The sequence below is a fragment of the Xenia sp. Carnegie-2017 genome, unplaced genomic scaffold, assembly GCF_021976095.1.
Source record: "Xenia sp. Carnegie-2017 unplaced genomic scaffold, XeniaSp_v1 HiC_scaffold_23, whole genome shotgun sequence".
Taxonomy (NCBI): Eukaryota; Metazoa; Cnidaria; class Anthozoa; order Malacalcyonacea; family Xeniidae; genus Xenia; species Xenia sp. Carnegie-2017.
The window spans coordinates 14188741-14212209 of record NW_025813486.1 but is presented as its reverse complement, the minus strand read 5'-3'; the positions used below and the strand labels follow the sequence as shown (position 1 = coordinate 14212209).

The following is a 23469-nucleotide window of genomic DNA, read 5'->3' as shown; positions in this document are numbered from 1 at the left end:
AGTTTTAATCCTGATTAAATTTGTGACGGATTCGTTCTGTTTACAAGGAACTGGTACATTTATGAGAGAAATAAAAGTTTCGAGTACCGCGCATGTGCAATGATAGCATGAGAGAAAAATGGCTACCGTTGCTAAAAGGAAAAAATCGTCCGAGTCAGAAGAAAAGAATTTTACTTGGTCGGACGAGGAGATGGCTCTTCTTCTTGATGTGATTGCTGCGTATAAGGTGGATAAAGAAAATGAAGGTGTAGACTGGAGTCTGTTAAATCGAAATACGATGAAATTCGCGAAAGATACCTCGAGCGTTATCCCATAGAAAATTCAGAAGGATTTCCACATGTTAATGATACGATATCAAGCGTTTTTACCAAAAGTCGAATAATAGCTAAAACCAAAAGAATTAAACTTTGTTTTCGAAAAGCAGTTGATTCTGGAAGACGCAGCGGAGGCGGTAGAGTTGTAGCTGTTTTATACGATGAATGTGCTAGTATTGGGTGTGGGAGCCCAGCAGTAGAAGCAATATCGAATGCTCGAGAAAGCATACCAAGCACATCCAAAACTGTCAGTGATTCCGAAGACTCTCTTTCTGGAGTATCAAATAAATCGTGTGTTCAGCTTTCTGATGTAAGCAGTGAAACACTCAACAATTCTGCTCAACAAGAGATTTTAAATACTGATGCAATAAGTAGGGTAAGTGAAGCTAGAAGGAATCTCATCTCAAAAGTACAACAAAAGAAAAATTCAAAGTTAAATAAGAAAATACCTGCTGAGAAACAGATGATAGCCATGGCGAATGAAGATTTAAGTCTTAAGAACAGGATTGTGGAACAAATGGAAAAAGCTGAACAGAAGCACCAAGAAAACATGACTGCGTTTGCCAAAGGAATTTCATCACTTAATGATACACTAAGTCATGGGTTTGCATTGCTTGCATCACTTCAACAGCAACCAAATCAGATGGAGATACCAACAAGCGGCTATGTCAACTAATAACAATGGCGAGTCTAGCCATAATAATGCCAATGATAATTTTATACCGTTTTCAAAGTCATAGAACCAGGATTTCTATTCTTTCAATAGGTATACTTCAACGTACATTTGTTAGTGTTTGGGTTGCCATTGTTTAATCTAATGTAATACATTGCTTAAATATTGCACAAAAACTATTGTTATGAATATATTTTTTAGACAAAGTACTTATATAATTTTAAACAGTTTTAAATTGCCTTTTTTTGTCATGTTTTATTCCAATAATTTTATTACTTAAAATGCAACTAATGGATTATTGTATGTACAAGAACAATTAAATCATCTTTGTACAAGTATATTATTATCAGTAAAGTCTGTTCAATAAGGTGTTTGTAGATATAATCTCTAATCAAAATACTGCACAAAATGTCTCTTACTGCCTTTGCTGAAGCCTCACATCCTTGATTCCGTACACTTGAAGATGCAGGTTGAACTTCTCTGTCATAAGTTATTGCATTATCTACTCTTTCATTAGCTATTATCTCACCATTCATTTCACAATAATTGTGCAATACAAAACAGCTGTAAATAACATTTGGCAAATCAGCAAGGTTTATGTCCATTTCACGCTTCAGACACCCAAATCTACTCTTCAGGCGTCCAAGGCACATTCAATAATCATTCTGGCTGAACAAAGTCGATACCCAAAAATTGTTCCTGTGCAGTCTTGCCCCACCAGGAAATTCCTTCATCAAATAAGGGAGTAAAGGATATGCGGATCTCCAAGAATGCAAATTCCAACAGGTTCAGTGCCTGGCAATAAGACTCTTGGCAAACTGGGAATTGAACCTTCTTTTAACATCTCATTTACTTTTGAGTTACAAAATATCCTTGAATCATGCACACTCCCGGCCATTTGACCACAACATCTAGAAAACAATACTTGTAGTCTGCAATAGCTTGCACATTCAGTGAATATCTATGCTTCCTATTGATAAAATCACTTGCATTGTTGGCTGGTTGTTTAATGAAGATATGAGTGCCATCTACAGCACCAATACATTGTGGAAAGCCATGTTTTCATAAAAATTTGAGACAGCTTCAAATACATCATGTTCTGTTTGAGGTAATCTGATGTACTCAGGACCTAATACAGTGGCAATTACAAAACATACTCTTCTAATAGCCAACGATACAGTTGATCTGGAAACGCCAAATGCATTTGCAACTTTTCGTAATCTTCCTTCATCAGCAAGATAGTATAAAGTCATAGCAACTTGCTTCTCAACAGATGTAGGAACACGCATATTCGTGACTTTCTTTTGAAGTGGGATTCTGATTTTGTTGCACAGTTTCAAGAAATTGTTTTGTGACATCCTAAAGTTCTCTCTCCATTCATGACCTACTACAGCACCGGATAAGAAATTTTCCCACCACAGAGATGTTCTCCCAGGTCTTACCCAACATCCTTTTGCCTTTCTTTTACTTTTTATTTTCTTCCCTCTAACGATGGACGACTGTGTCAGCAATGTAGCATACCTTAAAAGAGAATTGAACGTCATTTTGAAAATAAATGAAGCAAACTTTTGAGTGAATAAGCCAGTAAGTTTTGTCATAATATGTGTGGATTACAATACTGCGTTATTTATTTTCTGACGTAAATGCAAAACTTATGCTGTATTTTAGATGCAAAGAACGACATATTTCCTTTGTCATCAAGCGTTTACCTTTGTCTTTGCCTTCGATAATTTACCAAATTTACCAACGCCAGTTCATAAACAACGTTCAACGTCGCCACAGCACCAAAAATAAATGCAAAAATGCTCATAAGAATCTGTCTCATGTTGGAAAATGCAGTATTAAAAAAATATTGACTGAGCACTGACTCACTGTTTTGTCGAATACCAGTGAAAACGGTTAAAAACTTACCTGGTTAAACCGTTTACACGGTAACTGATATAGAATGGAACAGTACCGGCACAGAATTGTACCTCGATTTTTCAGGTACAAAATTGTACCGCTTAGTCGACACAAAACTTGCACGGATCAGAGCGGATCCGTGTAAACGCAGGGCCTATCCGTCACAAATTTAATCCGGATTAAAACTTATCCGGTACCGTGTAAACGCAGCCTTAGGGTCTACTAATTTGAGGTGTCTTTACTCCACTCTATCCATTCCTGGAGCTGAATTGGACATTGATTTTAGTTTGTGTAGCATCTCTTATTGTGTGAATTCTGCAGTGATGTTGGGATTGGTGTTAGTTCTGGGAACTTGTTCTTTAAGTAATTAAAGTAGTGTTTCTGTATCAATATCTCTTTGTTGAAATGTGTTTTCGAAAAAAGATTCTGCTCATTCTTTGGAGCCAGAGTAGTTTATGGTGTTGTCCTTCATTATATTTCGTTACATGTTTGTAAATGATGATCGTCCAGGTTAATAAAGTCCTGAGAAGGACTGTTTTTGTTGTGGTTGACTGACATTTCGACAACCTTAGCGGTAGTCATCTTTTGACTCTGAATACTCCCGGGTTCAAACCATTTACTTTATTATATTTCGTGTTGCACGTTTTTTGGAAAGTTTGTAAAAAGTGTTTGGTGGTGTCTTGCTTCAATTGGATATGCAAGGCATTAGCGCTATGGGTCTGAAATTTTTGGGTGCATCACTGTCACCTTTCTTCTGAATATTTGGGTTTCTTACTGGAAACGTTTGTTTTTGTTATTGGAAGATGAAAATTTCCCAAGTTCGACCACTTCGACGGAGAAGAGGACGGATTTACGTTCAAAATCGTTAAAAGTCATTGATGTTGCAAAACGACTCTGGCAGTTATCAACAAATGTTGTGGGGTTTTGACAATTTGTTACATTTATGCCATTTGGTGGTTGTGTATAAGAAAAGGTTATGTTAAAATTGCTTTAATTGTCTTGATTGGTTGAGGAATTATTATGTGAGGGGGAGATTTGATTATTTGGTGTGTTGTGTGTTGGTGTGAAGTGTAATTGTGTTTGGCAGTTAGATTGTGGTCTAGACTCATGTTCATCATTATCCAGTGGAAGGTCGATGAGTGTTGGTGGAGGTGTGGGTGTTTTATTAAGTTTTGGTGTTGTTTGTGATGAAGTGAGATGTGTTATATCTGGAAACTTATTTTGATTGAATGGGTTGCTGAGGGTGAGGGAAATCATGATTTGTGGTATAAGTGTGTCGTTGAGATGGGTTTGTACAAAGGATTATGGTGTTAGGTTGTTATCTTGTGTTGATGTACTTAAGCAGTTTGCGGTAGATGGCTCATATCTCATGGGTAGTGGAAAAGATTGATCAGTTGATGGAGTTGTTGTTTGATTGGAGTGAGGGTGTGATAATAGTGGTTGTGGGTGTGGATCTTTGGTATTTTCTGTTGTCAGGATTGTGTTAATGCGGCTTTGTTTCAGTGTATTAATATTAGATGATGATGAGGTAGGTGAATTTATGTATATGGGCAATGAATCATTGATGAGTAGTGACTTTGACATGTTTTGTTTTGATGTGTTTTTTGTTTTGTGGTGTTTTGTCCTTTGGTTTACGTATGAGTATACAGGTGTGGATGTATTGGTATATTTATCTTTGGAACCAATATTGTGTTCTCTCTTGCAATGGGCACCTGCACCTTTTTTGATTGATTGATTGATTAAACTTTATTAAAAGAGGGTAACACGTGACACAACATGTGTGAAAAACTTGTGGCCCTCAAACTAACAAACTACGAGATTAATTACAATTTAAAAACCAGAATTACACAAGACTAAAAATACTAAAAAACTAAATAATAAATTATTCTATGAGCATATCTGAATTAGCTTTATCATAAAGTTTCTTTTTAAAAGTGTAGCTGATGAAAGTTTACGCATAGTAAGAGGTAGACTGTTCCAAAATAGACTTGCAGTAGCAGCAAAAGATCGCCCACCATCATTTTGTCTCTTCGTTTTGGGTAAACAAATAGTTAAGTCTTTATAACGAGTATTTCCATTGTGGCGACTGGCATTTGTTGGTAGAATATCAATAATATAAGATGGACAGTTACCATAGAAACGTTTATGACAAATCATGGCCTTTCTAATTTCCACTTCCTTACTAAAAGGTATCCAGCCCAATTTGGAAAAGAGTGGAATACTTCTATCGCGTGTTGAGGCATCTAGAATTACGCGAGCTGCTCTCTGTTGTAATTTTGTAATTTGATCCAAGTTATCTTTTGTTGTATTTGACCAAACACAGCTACCAAACATCATAGCAGATTTAATGCTCCCTTTTGCTGTTGGAAAGTATTTATTACAGATGATGCACATTGCTGAGGCGTCGATGTTGATGTGAGCGTGTTTTGACTTGAAATGTCGCGTTAGGTTATTACAAGAACCTATGAAAGTATCACATAGGCAACAGTGGAATTGTTTTCGTTCGGGGAAGGTTCTGACGATTGATACTGAGTTGCAATCAGATGGAATGACTGGATCATGCTTTTTAACAATGTGGACTCCCAATCTGTGTTGGTTTATTGTGGTATAATCACACTGATTGCACTGAAAGTTCATATTATCAAGGTGGCTGCATATACTGGAGATTAATAGAACGATTGCAACGGAGATAAACCAGTAAATTGATGTTAAATAAAATGGGGAATTCTCTGACAATAATTGTATCGAATATATGCACATTTAGAGTTTTAAAAATCGTAACTGTAGCAACCGATATACAAACTGCAACAGACTTTTCCTTTCAATTCCTCTATGAAACGATGATAATTCTTCGTTTTTATACTTACAAGAAGATCTTAATCATAGATATGATAATGATATAACAGTAGATAAAGAAAGAATTGTATAAATTCAAATAGATCTTGGGGAAAACGGTGATTTCGTTTATAACCCACGATATTATATATTCTGATGTTGAGATAGTGTACTCATGCAACATATAGAAATTCGATGATTCTCCAAAAGTATAGCACATATATAGTTTCCAAACTTTCCAAAAATGTTTAGAAGTTACCCAGCGATCTTCTTATATAAATTTCAAGTGGCAGAACTTTAGAAAAACTCCAGAAACTTTGAGTGTAATAGTTCCCGTCGATTGAATTTAATTATAATCAGCAGTCAATGCAAACTTCGCGATAAAAGCCGAAATTTCTTTGATGAAACGTTATCTATATGAAAAATCAATAAGATATAAAGAAAGATCAGAACTTTATCAGTATTTTGATACCAAAATTAATAACAAAATTTTACTGTGAAAATTTTATAGAAACAGAGGGCAAAAAAAGGTGGAACCGGCGTTCTACACTTGACCTTGTTTTGGGTGGGGACCATTTAGGTTACGAAGTCGGGGTGTGCAATGACAACAAACCCATATGTGCAAGACCGGAACACTCAGGGAGGCCGCTACAAGCGACGCAGATCGACAGAGGTTATATGCCTCTCCCCCTTCGACAAAACCAACAGAGAACATAATTGGAAAGATCTAGGATCTCTACGATGCTAAGTTCTAGCACAAATGACAGTACTTCCAATAAAGGGGACCCTCACCACACCAGAACGATGACAAAACAAACTAAAACCACGAGACAAGAGATTGTAAAGGACAGCACGCTGCCTTTTCGCAATCTAAACGACGTACAACGGAATGGGCTATCCGGCAGTACAACCACTCAAGGCGACCCCCTTTGGCACCCATCCCACAAATTACTAACGTTCAAGACATTATTTCTGCTGAAAAGCATATGGTGTTGTCCTTCGCAATGGGTCCAACCAGACCACAAAGTAACCATTCATCTTCCAACTTTGTCATAGGACTGCGACAGTGCGCGATTTTCACCGCAAATCGAAACGTTGACTTCGCCATCCATAATACGGAGGAGGCATCTGGAGAGAGACCGTTGAAATGACATCGACTGCGGTGAAGCCAAAGATGGTGTCGGACAATGCCAAAGAAGGCATTCACAGCCGCCGAGGTCTTTGTTCCCTCCGAAAATCCGAAAATGATGTGATATACTCAATGGGGTGGGAAGTTCCAACAACATGAGATAAGTGGTGGTCCACTCCCAGACAGTCTTAGCAATCGGACAATGGCAAAAAGATGAATAGCAGTTTCTTGCTTTCCACAAAAACATTACTCTTCGACTTTCATACCAAAACAAAGCAAGCGGTCCGTGGTGGCAAGGTGGCCATGAAAGTTATAATAATTAGTGTTAGCTACTGATCGAACGAATTGCCATAGTTGAAGCGAACGCCACACAGATGGCCAGTGGAAGTTAATCTGCATGGTTTCAAATTTTTCTATAGCTTTACGAGGTGCCAAAGTTCTTTCCAGCAGTATGGAATATGTGTGTCTGGTAGTGAGTTCTGCCAGTGGAATGGGAGGGGTGTCATTGTTGCCCACCAACCACGAATTATCTTCTTGTCTTCCTTTCAGTTGCATCCACGTGTGTACCATGGATTGATAGAATTTGGGCAGTTTCTTTATTAAATAGGGAGGAATGGTGTCGCGAGAGAAGAAAGTGTCAAGATCTTGTTTAAAGTTTTGACGTATATGAAAGGAGAACAAGGAAGGCCAAGGTATTGTGAAAGCAAAAGACGTCAAAGGCAAATTGCTCTCAAAGAAAAGATTTTAGTGCCAACATGCACCATGCCCAACCCACCCCACCCCCTCCCCCCCGAAGACAACGAGCAGCGGCAGAGCTGCGTGCGATACGTTCTTTATTTTTTCTCCATATTAAGGGGAACAATATTTCATTTACTGTGTGAACGACTGTTTTTGGCATATGAAAAACCGTAGCGTGATACCTAAAAGTGCTGAGGCCCAAAGAGTTGGCACGGAGAGTTCGTCTTTGTAGGGAAAGGGTATATTAAGACCAAGATGTTATTTTTATTTTGAATTTGTCGACAAGTGTGTCCCAATCCGGTAATATACAATTGCCAACACGACGTCCCAGGATAGTTAAATACTCTGACGACCATTTCAATTGAACTGGTAAGTCTGTATGGGATTTCCATGAGCCAAAAAAGAGTCCTTCTGTCTTGTCAACTTTAAGTTCAGCACCGGTGGCCTTGGAATATTTTTCAAACAGTTTTATTATAGCATAAAGGCACGATTCAGTCACTACAAAGCATGGTGTATCATCGGCGTATTGGAGGATCTTAACTCGTTCTCCATTAGATAATGGAAAACCATCGATTTCAGATGACTCTTGTATGGCACGGGAAAGAGGTTCAGCTGCCAGAACGTAGAGAAGGATAAAAAGAGGACAACCCTGCCGCACTCCTCGAGAAATGGAAAGGGGACCCCCGAGAGTACTGTTAATTAAAATTCGTGAATATAAAGTTGTATAGAGTAGTTGGACCCATTTCCGAAATGACGGCCCAAAGTTCATGTTGGAATGAACCTGATGTAAAAAATGCCAGTCTACTCTATCAAATGCCTTTTCTTGATCCAAAGATATTAAAGTTCCCCCTAAATCAAAGGAGTTTGCATAGTCCAAACTATCTTGGATCAATCACACCACTTTGCCGGAAAACCTACCCACAACGCCACACGTTTGGCATGGGGATATAACTAAATGAATGACTTTGGCCAAGCAGCCAGTAAGAACTTTTGCAAGGATCTTATAATCGTTGCAAAGTAAGGTTATGGGATGCCAATTCTTGGCTTCTAATTTGCCGTCCTTTTTATATAATAGTATGATGGCTCCCGTACGTTGTAATAAGGACATTTTGCCCTGATTAAAAGATTCATTAAATACAGACACCAAATCGGGGCCCATACAATCCCAAAAAGAGTTATAAAAATCATATGTGAGGTCATCCAACCCAGTGATTTGTTGCTGGAAAAGGAATTTAATGCCACAGTGCATTCCTCCAAGGTGATTTCTCCCTCGCAAACGGCTGCATCTGAATCAGATAGTTTTAAGAACATCTTGTCAGGAAAGAAAGACTGTTCAGCAGCATCGAGGTAGGTTGCCGTGAACAGCGTTGTATAGAAGACCATCCAAATATAAAGCATTTGGGTCAAAGTTCTATTTATAAGGCCTTGTGCATCCTTTATGCCAGTCATCAAATTAGTATGTGCTTTCTCTCATTGAAAGAAGTACTTTGAAGAAACTTCACCTTCCTCTGCCCAAAAGTTCTCTTGCAATCAAACGTGCTCCGGCGGCCTTTCGGAGGTGATGGTCGTATAGTGAGTCTTCCACTTGTTTAATCTGCATTGAAACATCCTTGCCAGCATTACTGCGAATATTGAAATCTATAAGTTGTTTATTTAGGGAGTCATATTGTTCACTATTCTTGACATGGTTCGGCCTATTCCTCCGCGCGACCTATATAGATGTGAAATCTCGATTTGTGTCTGTCTGTCAACATTTCCCGGGGGGATTTTTACGGAATGAGGGGGGACGTAAAAAACTATATAACCTGGAGAAGCCTCCGAATGCTGTGAAGTTTTTTGGAATGCACTCTCTATTTGCAAACAATGAATAGTTCTAAACTGCTCAAGTTGTTATACTGGAGTAAAGCTTTCTAGGTTATACCTGGCAAGGCAAACAAAGCAAGAAACTTGATTTACCATTCGGTAAAATTACCAAAACAGTTCGGAGCGTATTGCTAAAATGTTATTGTATATGCATTTTTATTAGAAACAAAAATTCACGGGCTATTGGCCCAAAAATATAGTTATTGTATAGTATATCTTGTCACCATTGTTTGTTCGTACGGAAGTAAACACGCATTCAATTTATCAGTTGAGTTAAATAAGTGTTGGATTCTTCACAAACCTTTTCAAAAAATCTTGGAGGTATAGTATTTACCAAAAAAATGTTTTCTTTCAAAATGGCAAGGAATTTATCTTTTAATTTTATGATGAAAACGTCTGACTGACGAGAATCGATTGAACATTGAAGCACTCACCTCCATATAAGGTGAACAGTGCGTCGTTTGTGCACGCCGAATGGATAGAAATTGGAATGCAACAATTAAACATGGCGAGTAAACCATGCATCATATTCACAGATCTAATAATACACTAGATAGTGCAACGGCTTACATTTCATAAGTGGTGGTTGAAGCCGGGCAAATTTACTTCGGAGCCCCAAAGTAGTGAGAATCAATATGGCGTTGTATTAGAAAATATCTGGTCAAAGCTGAAATCTTGCAATTACTTGCAAGTCACGACGGTTACATAAACTGGTTTACTCTATTAATGAAAAAAATCAATGTGACCATAGTTTTTCAAGAAAAAGATAGCAGAAAACGCCAATACATCGCCGTAAAATTGATTTCAAGTGTAGCTCGATTTGAAAGCATCAGGAGCAACGAAGGCTTAAGGTACTGGAATTTGCACATCTAAATATCGTATCACAGCACAATCTGCCACAAAATGTTCAATCGAACGTCGTAGAATTATCTTCCGATATTTATTGTTAAGTAAAACGAGTTGGAGATAACAGTTTGAAAGATTTTTCACGATTTATATAAAGTATATTGTTCACTGTACATAATTAAATATTGCACTGGATTATTGTACCAGAAATGCATTTTTCTGGTGTTTCTGGTCGGCAAACGAATATAGCTATGTCAAGATGTGAGTAATTAATACGTTCAGAAATTATTTACAGAAAGAATGTGAAGAGTCTACCTCGAAGAGTCTATGTCTTGCTTGTCTATGTCTTGTCTATGTCTTGCTTGTCTTGCTTGTCTATGTCATAGAGTCTGTCTTCCTTCTTCGAATTTGTTTTATATTATGAGTCTACCTCTGCTACACCAAATTTTTGTGAAGTATAAAATGCAGGTCACTTGTGAAACTGTTGATACCACAGGTTGATACAATACACTCTGTCCAACACGGGGAAAATATTTACTTGTTAAAGCAAGAAGAGTCACCAGACTTGTAGTCTTGACTGTGTTTTACACATATATATAAACAATGTATTGACATAGTCTAAACCAGTGGGTTATATGGCCACTGCCCACAGTGCTTAATGTACTGTTATGGTGATGTTATGCTACTGTTTTCAACATTTTTACTGTCTTTTTTACCATTCAGGCATGTATATGCATATAAAACTTTCTACACATTCTTGTTATTGAAAATATCAAACCTAATTTATTTATTCTGAGCAAAATATTTAATTTGTGCTCGTAACATGTGTCAATTTCTGACTGATTTTTGTAATATGCCTGTTCTATTACAATACATCCTTAGATCGAGTATGATAACGCTGTATTTGCCACACGAACTAAGCCACACTATCGCAGATTGTGCTGTGATACGATATTTAGATGTGTAAATTCCAGTACTTAAGCCTTAGTCGCTGCTGATGCTTTCAAATCGAGCTACACTTGAAATCAATTTTACGGCGATTTATTGGCGTATTCTGCAATTTTTTTCTTACAAACTATAGTCACAATGATTTATTTCATAAATAGTGCAAAAAAGTTGATGCAACCTCCGCGATTTGCTAATAATTGCGAGATAATAACTTGGACCACATATTTTCTAATACAACGCCATATTGATTCTCACAACTTTGGGGCTCCGGAAGTAAATTTGCCCGGCTTCAACTTTTATGTCAGTTGCACTATCTAGTGTATTATTAGATCTGTGATCATATTGTATTGGTTTTATTGCAAAAAATTGATTTGCATTCGACTAAGTTACCTCTCAGGTTGCAATTAATAAGGCTAATGAGCTTCACAAAAAAGCAGTCTTAAGAAAGTGACACAAATCAAACAAGAAATCATGCTGTGGTTTTATTTCAACCTAAAGAACAAAATCAGAATCGTGAATTGTTTTAAAATTTTTAAACAAACTAAACTTTACGCTTTTGACAAATATGAAACATTTTCAACAGGAACCATATGTTTTTTCAAAGTCAAAAAACCTTTCAGGGTTAAAATCTGTTCAAATGTCCACAATGTTTACATCAACCAGTTGGCTTTTTACAGAATCATATGTTATGCTTAAAGTATCATTAATGAGTAGTATTTCATCTGATAGATCTTCGGTAGAAGCCATAGCAAGATTGATGGAGGACCTTAACACATTTAGAAACTTTACAATCTGAGAGTTGAACATGGCAAGACGGATATTTGAACAGTTATCCTCACTTTGGACAATTATACTTCCAAACCAACTGACTTTACATGCCATGGTCTTCTGCTTTACTTTGCAGCTGCTGCAAACACCAATCATCCCATCTTTTACTTCTACTTTAGCTTTACATACCACACAACCCATAGACTTGGTCACATTGCTAACACCAACAATAGTTGCTGTTATTGTACGAATAGTTTCAAATTTAATATCATCAGTGGCTGCAACCTGTTGAAGATCTTCTGCAATTGTAAAAGTGAACTCTCCAGTCTTAGGAGTATGTTAGAGAAGGTTATTCAAGTTGTAAGTTTTCCCTTCTTCTAGACAATAAACACAATTTTCCCATAACACCAACTTGATTGAGCTTGTTTCATCAACAATAACAGCTTCTTGCTTCTTCAAAGAACCTTGAGTTGTTTAAAGGCTTTTCACTGCTGAAAACTTCATAACTTTAGCATGGACACTAACAAGTTGTTCTAAAGATACTTTTGCACTGAAGATATAGTGGACATGTTTGGTGTAGATAGCTCTTGATGTGCAAAGTTTAATGCCTGAACTGATTCAATGGAGGTGTTGTTGTTAATGACCACATCATTTGAACCTTTTTTCGTGCTCAGCTTGAAGTTTGAAATCTTTACTGCAGATTTTGCATCCTGGTGTTTCCAGAATTTGGATCTTTTTTTTAGGAGAGAATGAAACAATACGAACAATCTTCTGTGGCGATGTTTGTAGTTGAGCTTTAAAATAGGAGGTTTGATTGCTCTGTTTCACAGACAACACAGTATGAACATAACCCAACAAGTCTTTGCCTTCTTTATTTTCTATATGAAAATATGGAGTTAAAACTCAAAACTGTTTAATAATTACAAATATAATTAGCTACTGTACCTTCATTTGCGGTGGCATCCATCCTAATATTATAAAATTTTATGAATGACCAGCATTGCATGCGTTGCAATTGCCAATTGGCCAAAAAAATATATTGAGAAATGAAAGATTTTCCACTTCCGTTCCCAGGCTCCATGAGGAAAACAGGGGGATTGATTTTTGAATTTGAATATCGTAAGATTAAACACATGAAGAAGTTGAGAAAACGTTTCATAAGCAAAAAAGTGAATAGAATGACACATTTATTCATTGATGGTAATTTACATCAAGGCGTTCAATGTGCTTTCATGAGTTTATCGGCAGTTTTAACTGCTGAAAATATTCTAACTGCAGAGTGGTCTAAATCAACATTAGATAATGTCTTATTGCAAGGAGACAAATTGTATAAAAAAGCTTTGAATAGCCGTTCAATAGTTTTGGACCCTGGTGTCAAATTTATTGTTAAAGCACAAGCGAAACGACATATGTAATGTATCGTCATTCCTAACACTCCCACTTGAGGATATCATTATTAAACAAGACTAAAGTTAATTGATTTCAGAAACTCACAATTGTTCTCTGAATTTTATAAATTTTTCCTTGGATAGACTTTTGGTCATTATGTCGGCTAACATTTGATCTGTAGGGCAGTACTTCACATCAATTGACCCATTCCCAACTTTCTCTCAAATAAAGTGAAATGCAATGTCAATATGTTTGGTGCGGTTATGAAACTTAGCATTCTTTGATAGTTCAATAGCTCCTTGGTTATCTTCATAAATAACCAATGATTTTTCTGATCTTACATTCACATCTTGTAGGAGCTTCTTCAACCCTACAATTTCTTGTGTAGCTAAACTTAGTGCGACGTATTCAGCTTTGGTAGAAGACTTTGCAATACATGTTTGCCTTTTGCTACACCAACTTACCGTACTTCCTTTGACTTGAAACACATACCCAGATATTGATCTTCTAGTATCCAAATCGTTTCCCAATCAGCATCAGAATATCCAATGATCATTTGCTTTTCTTCATTAGCTTTAAATACTAGACCATGATTAATAGTCCCTTTAATATATCTTTAAACTCTTTTTACTCCTTTGAAATGTTCCATTCCAGGTCTAGACATGTATCTTGCCAGAATTCCAACTGCATTTGCTAAATCGGGACGTGTTGCAGTAGAAACATATGTAAGGCATCCAATCATCTTTTGGTACTCTTGAACATTAATGGGCTTTTCATCTTCGGATAATGCACAAAACTGTTTTCCTGCTTCCATTGGTGTACTGACGGGTTTACAATTTTCCATTTGAAATCTCTTGAGAATACCTTCAAGATATTTTGGTTGGCTAATGGTCAGCTTTCTTGACTTCCGGTCACGTTTAACTACCATGCCGAGAACATAGTTCACTTCACCCAAGTCTTGAACTTTAAATCGTTTGCCAATTAATAACTTTTCTTTATTTAACATATCGATATTGTTAGAGAAAAGTAAAATATCATCTACATGAATGGACAGGATGACAAAATTGATTCTCCCATCCTTTGCTTTGATCGATTTCATATACAAACATTGGTCTGAATCGGCTTGTTTGTACCCACTTGTCTTCAAGTAATGATCTATTGAGGAATTCCAGCATCGAGCTGCTTGTTTTAAGCCATACAAGCTCTTTTTCAGTTTGCATACATGATTAGGATTACCTTTATCAACATACCTATCTGGCTGACGCATGTAAATCTCTTCATTAAGATCTCCTTGTAGAAACGCTGACTTTACGTCCATCTGATGAACTTCCCAATCCAGAGAGTTAGCCAGAGCAAGTAAAGACCTCATTGAAGTGTTGCGTATCACAGGCGAGAATACCTCCTGGAAATCAACTCCCGCAGCTTGCAGTATCCTTGGGCTACCAGACGCTTTGAATTTCTCAATCGATCCATCAGCATTCCGCTTGACCTTGAAAACCCATTTACTTCCAACTATATTCTTTCCACTGGGTAAAGCTACCAGCTCCCACGTTTTATTCTCCATCAGTGAAATATACTCAGCATCAGTGGCTTCAATCCATTCCTTTTTCTGATCACATGACCATGCTTCATTAATGTTCCTGGGTTCGTTATTATCTGCAGTGAGATCATCTGCAACATATACCTCTTCATCAGGGTATCTAACAGGGGGTCTTCGTTCTCTTCGCGAATTCAGATTCTTAACTTGTTGCATAAAAGTTTCTTCATAAGTTTCTCCCACTGGATTATTAGGTTCAGGATTAAAAATATTATCTTCTCTTACAGCACGATCATCATTTTCTTTGTTATCATCATCTGTTTGCATAAAAGGTGTCTGCATCTCAAATGTATTAGTAGTGTTTGAATTTTTATTGTCAAAGTTGTAAAACTTCCATTCATCAAAAATTACACCTCAGCTCTTGGTGAATGACTTTGTTTCTGGATTGTACAATTTGAATCCTTTTGTACCTTCAGGGTAACCCACAAATATGCATTTTGAGGATTTAGCATCTAATTTCTTCCGTTTGCTTTTAGGAATATGGGCATAAGCTAAGCAACCGAATACCTTCATGCTTGACACATCTGGCTTATATCCAAAGAAACATTCAAATGGTGTTACCTCTATCACAGCAGTAGGACTTCAGTTTCTTATATAGGTTGCTGTACTCACATCCTCAGCCCAGAATTCAGTGGGAATGGCTGCATGAGCCATCATCGATCGAGCAGTTTCTAATAGTGTCCTGTTCATCCATTCAGCCACTCCGTTTTGTGCTGGATTGTGGGGGACAGTGGTTTGATGTGTTATGCCTTTTTCTTTCAAGTATGAATTGAATTCTTTAGAGCAGTATTCACCTCCATTGTCAGTGTGCAAGATATTCACCTTCTTTCCAGAATTCTCAGCATAGTTTACAAATTCCTTGAACTTTTCCAGGACTTGGTTTTTCTGTTTGATGAAATATACTTGTGTATATCGGAAAGGTCATCAATAAATGTGACAAAATATAAAGATTTTCCAAGAGATGGTATCTCCATTGGACCACACACATCACTGTGAACAATTTCGAATGACTTCTCTGCTCGGTGAGGGACGTTCTTTGGATAGGAGTCCTATGTTGTTTCCCCATAATACATGATTCACACACAGACTTGATTTCATCTTCTTGAAAATTATTCATTCCTTTAACCATATTACCTTTAGCAAGTTTCAAATGTTATCATATCCCAAATGCCCAAACCGACAATGCCATAATTCTCCCTGAGACATTTTCTTCGCAACATTGACTTGCTCATCACCGATAGTTTTTAACACAAATAATTTTCCATATATCTCACCTTTTGCCAATAACTTTCCATTTCTTGAGATTAAGCATTCATCTCCTTGAAACTTTATTGAGGCCCAATCTTGTCATTGCTCTTACAGATAACAAGTTTTTTCCTAATTCTGGAAGATACAGTACTTCACGAAGACTAATATTTTGGGTACCACCATTGATATCTGCCAAAATATTGTATGATCCTTTTCCATACGCTGATATGGTTCGATCATCACCTAGGTTTACAATGCATGGTTTCTTGAAATCCACATAATCATATAGACAGTTCTTTTGGTATGTCATGTGCTGAGTAGCCCCAGAGTCTACAATCCAGTGGACATTATCTCCACAGTTGGATGTAATTAAAGCTTCTTGATCAAGATCAGCTTCATCTTTCTCTGCACAATGGACGGATCCCTTATTTTGATCACCATGTTGTTGCTTATTCCTTCTTTTATAACGTTCTGGACAGTCTCTAGCAAAGTGTCCCTTTTTCTTGCAATTGTGACAAACTCCTTGAAATTGTTTCCTATAATCCCTTCGTTCTTTCCCTTTTCCATGAGTTAACTTGTCATTGTTAAATCTACCTCTTTGAACGGAATAGGCATCCTCATACTTCTTTTCATCACCCATTCTGTCCACATCATTCAACAACATGCCTTTGACTTTTTCAAACGTTAAGCTATCTTCCCCAACAGCATCTAATGCGGTAATCAGAGGTTTGTACTCATCAGGTAAACTCGAGAGTAAGGTCATTGCTAGTTCTTTGTCATCTTCCTGAATTCCCATTTCTCTCAGCTGGTCGTATAAAGACTTCATGTTATTAATATGATCCAACATATTATTCCCGTTCTTGAATCGACATGAATAGTACTGCTGGCGTAATCGCACTATTTGCAATATGGAGACTCTAGCGAATTGGTTTTTCAGCGCATCCCAGGCTTCCCTTGCAGTATGCGTTTCTCTTATGTGAATTTGTTGTTCAGGTTCCACCGACAAGCAGATATACGTCCACGCTTTCTTCGACGCTATCTTAAGCCCTTGTCTTACTTGTGCCGTCGCATCCTCAGTCGGCGTTTCAGCCGATCCGTCGACATGACCAAACAAATCCATGCTCTCAAGATAAAGACGCATATTGAACGCCCAATCTCGGTAGTTTGCTCCATTCAACTTCGGGATTTTCATCGAAAAATTCGAAAAATCCGTTGACGTCGCCATACTTAAATTCATATAAATATTATCAATGTTTCGTTAAACTCACACAGTTGTGCTTCAGGCAGATCTTCGAGTGTCCTGGGCCCATAACCTGTTAATTTATTGTTAAAGCACAAGCAAAACGACATATATTTAATAGTTTTAGTTACATAAAAGGGCTTTAATTTAAGCCATGCGGTGTCGAGCAGAACACAAGTTAAAGTGAGAAAATTTTTAAATTAGCATACAATAAGTAGTGCTTACTAGATCATGTGACTAGCACTATGATCAGATGTATAATACTTTGTTTAATACATATGTAATGTATCGTCATTCCTAACATTTTGGACCCTGGTGTCGAATTTTTGTCTGTGGTTGACTTACCTAGAATTGTTAGTGCGGCATGTGTGGGGAGCATGTTTTCTTGCCAAATTGGATTATCCATTTTGGTAACAGAAAGGAATCAATCCATCAATGAAAACAATAATAAACTACCCGTCGTGGAAGAGCCTGTTAAGGTGCATAATTACGTTTAATTATCCATAATGGTTGACCCTCCACAAAATAACACTCAACTACCTATTGAGGTAGGGCCTATTAAGGCACAAAATAATACTCAACTACCTACTGAGGTAGGGCCTATTAAGGCACAAAACAACACTGAACTACCTATTGAGGTAGGGCCAATCAAGACGTCCAATAACCCAGAACTTCCTGTTGTTGCACAAAATATTGAGCTAAGGATGGGGTTAAAAAAACAAAGTACCTATTATGGTGGAACTTGTTGATAAACTGATTTGGGTTATAAATTATGAACACGAGCTTCAAGGTCATGTAATAACTGATGGTGAAATTGAGTCTCACTACTATGAAATTCGTTTGGCACTTTCCAATACATTCATCAAGCATAGCTATGCTATATTAATATTAGAAGACTATATGATGGCAATAATAAAGCAATCAAACTATTTTTACTTATTTGATTCTCATGGCAGAGTCTTTAATGGAATGCCAGATCCTAATGGCACTGCAGTTGTCCTAGAATTTACATGTATTCTGGAGTTAGAGCAATTTTTGTGTTCTCTTACAAATAACTAACATGTTAATGTGTTTCAAATAGTACCTATTCATGTTAAAAAAACTAATGTAAAGCCTATAACAGGTAATGAAACTGACTGTAAGCAACAAATCAGACATAGAAAGTGAATGATTTCATGAAAAGAAAGCGGTCAGAGGAAACTGACTCTTGCTAAACAGAATAGACTTGAGAAAGATAGACTGTTTAAACGACAAAAGAGGTCAGTCGAAACTGACTTAGAATGGCAAGCCAGACTTGAGAAAGACAGTCTACACAACAAAAGTGGGCAACAATATGGTCACAAAATCAACAAGATTATTTGATTATTTTTGACAACACTATGTATGGTGGAATGGAAGAGCAACCTTGGGCTAAAGCTAATATGGACAATTTTCATAAGTCAGTGCAATATATTTTTAGTCATTGTACAATTTGTCATGAGGCATGGCCCCTTAAATCTAAATCAGCATCAATTTAAGTGTGTTCACGTTGCTCTAGAGATAAAAAGTATCCTAGAAAGTTCTCATTTGAAAACTCCATGATTCCCTCATCTGTCCCAAATGAACTGCAAAACTTAACTCAAGTTGAGGAAATGTTAATTGCTTGGGCATTTGCCAATTATGAGAGTTTATGTTAAACCAGGTGGTCAACAAGGTTATTCAGGGCATTGTATCAACTTGCCACAAAATGTCACATAACTTGCCAAATTTTTGCCAAGATATCCTAAAGATTTGGCTGTAATTATCATCAAGGTTAAAGGCAAGGACAATACCAAAAATGTGATTGTGAGAAAAAAAAGTACACAATGCTTTAGTGTGGTTGAATAACAATAACCATATTATTCTGAAATATTAATTAGTGATCATGCACTGAGTTTGTTGCCTGCAAATGGTTCACCGCCAGAGCTGATGACTGTGGAGACAGATGATGATATTACTTCTGAGATTAGCTCTTCCTCTGATATCAGTGGCAGATCAAAATAAATTATAGCTCCTCAATTTTAAGTTCAAATTACTTTCAGAAAAGCACTATTGGTTGTAATTTTTAAATAATATAATTTTACGAATGGGTTACTCTCTAAGGTGCTTAAAAATGTAAATATATGCCAAAATGTGCTGCAGTAATTTATTTTGTTGTACTCTGGATCTGCCACTGCCTGATATGGGTCCTTGTACTAATAATTCTTCTGAGGATATTGTATACAATGACTCTACAGATATGAGTAGTTTTTTACCTGTTGGTTAACAGCAACAACAGGAAGTTGAAGCTGTCAAAAATAAGCTTAATGCAAATGACCCAATGTTATTGCCTACAATTGAAAGTGAACCAATAAATGAATATCATATATCACATTTAGCCACAATGGCTTTTCCAACATTATTTCACGATGGGAAAGGTGATTGTACTAATCAAGAGATTTTAAGAGAAGCTCCTCTAAAAGAATGAATAAAGCATCTTTTAAAGTTTGCTGAAATTATTGATGGTAAATGGGTATACCATTTTGCAAATCATGGTATACCCAAGATTTTCCTATTGGGCTTTTAATATGCTTCAAAGAAAACAAGTTTTATGTCTAAACTCTGCAGATATGTTGCAAATATTTCAGGTTCAAATGCTTACTGGAATAGAGTTCAAGAGGAGCTAAAAGCCATTATTACAAATGTTCGATCACCAACATTTTTTACTTTCTCTCTGGCTGGTATGCATTGGCCAGAGTTCCATGCATTATTTAATGCTAATGTTGATTGTAAACGGTCTCGCACCACCAGTGAGACAAGGCGACAAAATATTATAAAAAATCCTTATCTTGTGGATTGGTTTTTTACACAAAATTAGAAAGCTTTATTGAACACTGGCTTTATGAAACACTTGGTGCAAAATGGCACTGGTTTAGATACAAGTATCAAGGTAGAGGTAGTATCCATTGTCATGAAACTGCTAAACTGAAAAATGACCAAGGTTTGTGTCAACTTACTGAGACTGCCTTAAAAGGTTTCTTAACACAAAAGTTTAAGGAGGAAAATGATTATTCTGATACAACAGAACTAGACCAGCACATTGAAGCTGGTCACAGAGCTGCTGAGACTGTATGTCAATATGTGGATTGGTTATTATCAACCATCAATCCAAATTCACCAGATGAAGACATTTGGATACGACCCAAGGTTCATCAATGTCAGCGATCTCATAAAGATATCCTTGAATACGAAAAACAATCAGATTATGAAGATCTTGTAAACATGGTTCAACGACACACTGTTGTAGCGCAAGTTACTGTCTCAAGAAAAAGGCAAACGAAGAAGAGTTGAAATGTCGCTTTCATTTTCTATTTTAACATTGTGCCAATACAAAATTAGAATTTGAAAAATTCTAGGTATGGCACCTAAACAAATCACTTTTAGAGAGTAATTGTTGGGACTTCGCAAAGGTGACTCAACAGTTGATGATTGGAAAATGCTTCTTTCCCATCAACCTTCAAAAGTCTCGAATATACAATTATTCAAAGATGAAAAAAAAAGAATGATAGCACAACGCTATAACCAACAACTACAAACAATAACGACCTTATCTAACAACATTTGAGAAATTAACCTTCCACTCCTCTTCCCTGTAAACGATACAAGTCTACTCAAAAGCAGAGAGGCCTTATACGCTACAAGTCCCGGGCTTGTGACCGGTATAGCAGAGTTAAAAGGTGAAAGGTTTATCATAGATAAACCTATCGTAAACCTATTGTATCGTTCACAGGGAAGAGGAGTGGAAGGTTAATTTCTCAAATGTTGTTAGATAAGGTCGTTATTGTTGGTTATAGCGTTGTGCTATCATTCTTTTTGTTTAATAACATTCCAACTATTTAACCTTGTGATTATTCAAAGATGCTACTAGACTTTTCTATAGCAATGAACAAGTTGCCAGTTACAATCACGAACAACTAACAAAGCTTGAACATCCAATTGCACAAATTAACGCTTGCCGTTTGTCAGAAATGATGAAAAAAATTCCTTCTGATGACATGTCTGGCTTAGAACCAGTTGTTTTTCTGGCTAAAGGTGCCAGAGTTATGCTAACCATGAATTTGTGGTCAACTGTAGGCCTGTGTAATTGAGCCACGGGAAAAGTTGTTGATATTATTTTTCACAACAACCATCAACCACCAGACTTGCCTATTGCCGTCATAATTGAGTTTGAAAACTATAGAGGTCCTGCTTTCAATGTAGACAAACCATTTTGTGTTCCAATATGTCCAATCACAGTCTCTTCACAATTAGAAACTGGATTTCATGAGATGCAACAGCTGCCTCTAAGACTCGCTTGGGCTCTAACAATACACAAGAGTCAAGGACTAACACTTCCTAAAGCGTGGAAAGATATTGACAAGTCTGAAAGAACTGCTGAAGTTTCATACGTTGCAATAAGCAGAGTAAAATTAATTTTATCTTGTGTCATTGAACCAATGACTTATGAGCGATTAACAAGCTTGAAATCATCATACAATTTACAATACAGGAATGAAATCTATAAGTTGTTTATTTAAGGAGTCATATTGTTCATGTTGCGACAAAGCCAACTCTGTCTAGAATTCTATAGTCATTTCTTGTATAAGTTGTTTACCAACATCCCACCAAACCGGTAAGGAAGGGTAATGAACTTTTTCTTGTTCCCAATCGGTCCAAAATTTTTTGATTAGTGTAACATATGTTTCATTATTAACTAGACTTTTATCAAATTTCCAGTAACCCCTCACACGCTCCAGTGCATCCGGAAGAGAAAAGAAGATATAAGTAAGAAAGATCACTGTGAAAATATGAAAGTATCGAAATATCACACACAGATGGCACCAGGGAACACGATATCCAGATCATATCCAATCTTGAACCAACCTGTCCGCCTGCACGGGACCATGTATAACTGCATTCCTTGGATGAGGTATTCTCCATATATTGAGTATATCCATATCCCTGGTGAGAGTGGCCAAGGTGTGTGGCCAATTACCGAGACAACCCGTGGCCAGGGTGAAGCAAGCTGCAATCCCATGGCCGGTATCCAAAAATCAGTTTAATGTAAGAGTCGGGCATCGCCCGACATACCAGATATGAAGCTGATAAGAACAGATCAGTAGAATTCAGAAAAAGCAGATAATTATTTACAAGGTAGTAGTTGTTACTATTAAAGCAAGTTATATAGAGAACTGTTAATATGTAAATATATAATAATGACAGGATTGATAGAGTTGAGAAGGAAAAAAAGACAAGAAAAAAGGTATGTAATAAGGTGGGTTAGATGAGATAAGTATTGGGTAGGTAATGGAGGAGGAGTTAGTATAAACAAATTGAGGGGGGTGAAATAAATAGGATGTGTCGTTTACCCACTGAGGGTAAGAATCAGTTATTATAGAATAATTATGTAGGCAGTGTATGTAGTAACGCTGTATGTTTATAGTAGTTTATAGTAGATGTCTGCGGATCCCTGTATGACGTCAGTACAACAGAGCTTCTTGAACAGACATTTGTAGGTTTTCGACATTTGCAAAGCTGCCAAGTGCAGAGTGCACCAACAACGAAGGCAAATAGATCACATTGGATCGTTTTTTATGATAATAGTGAACAACTTTTTGGTACTTTTCAAGTTTACCTTGTTCTCTGTTTAACGTGTTGGCATCACAGTGGCATAGGGTATGTGGTAGGGTTTCTTTGTGGTTATTACATACACGTAGATGCACAACAGTTAGACCAATGGGCCTTGTTCTGATTTGTTGGAATGATGTTGGTTGAGTCTTGCACGATGGATGAATCTCCAGTCAGGGAAACGCATATTTAGACCGGTGAAGTGCCAAGGTGAATTGTTAGCATGTGGATCCTGAATCATTGTTCATGCAACTTTACCTTTACCATTGAGGGGTATTGTATGTGGGCCTGCAGGAGGCACTTAAAAGGTGATAT

At 37.0% G+C, this 23469-nt stretch overlaps 1 protein-coding gene, 1 long non-coding RNA gene, 1 other non-coding gene and 1 pseudogene across 3 annotated transcripts; 1 reads left to right on the top strand and 3 right to left on the bottom strand.

The window, feature by feature from the left end:
• Positions 1–2015: 2015 nt before the first annotated feature.
• LOC124449176 lies at positions 2016–3088 on the bottom strand. Its single transcript, XM_047000123.1, has 2 exons — positions 2697–3088; positions 2016–2508 (listed from the first exon to the last, which is right to left on the bottom strand). The coding sequence occupies exons 1-2, from the start codon at positions 2810–2812 to the stop codon at positions 2016–2018; spliced, it is 609 nt and encodes a 202-aa protein (XP_046856079.1). The 5' UTR covers positions 2813–3088.
• A 1520-nt stretch (positions 3089–4608) lies between these two features.
• On the bottom strand, positions 4609–10794 carry LOC124448811. The gene is made up of 3 exons (XR_006949261.1): positions 10783–10794; positions 10731–10735; positions 4609–4975 (listed from the first exon to the last, which is right to left on the bottom strand). It is a non-coding gene; the product is annotated as an uncharacterized LOC124448811 (long non-coding RNA).
• Positions 10795–21515: 10721 nt separating this feature from the next.
• Positions 21516–22064, top strand: LOC124449174 (annotated as a pseudogene).
• Positions 22065–22488: 424 nt separating this feature from the next.
• On the bottom strand, positions 22489–22673 carry LOC124450147. The gene has a single exon (XR_006949883.1). It is a non-coding gene; the product is annotated as a U2 spliceosomal RNA (small nuclear RNA).
• Between the last annotated feature and the right edge of the window lie 796 nt (positions 22674–23469).

Coding starts and splice junctions, on each gene's coding strand:
- LOC124449176 (XM_047000123.1), bottom strand. CDS start 2,812: ATGAGACAGATTCTTATGAGCATTTTTGCATTTATTTTTGGTGCTGTG. Junction 2,509..2,696: donor TATCGAAGGCAAAGACAAAG/GTAAACGCTTGA, acceptor TTCTCTTTTAAG/GTATGCTACATTGCTGACAC.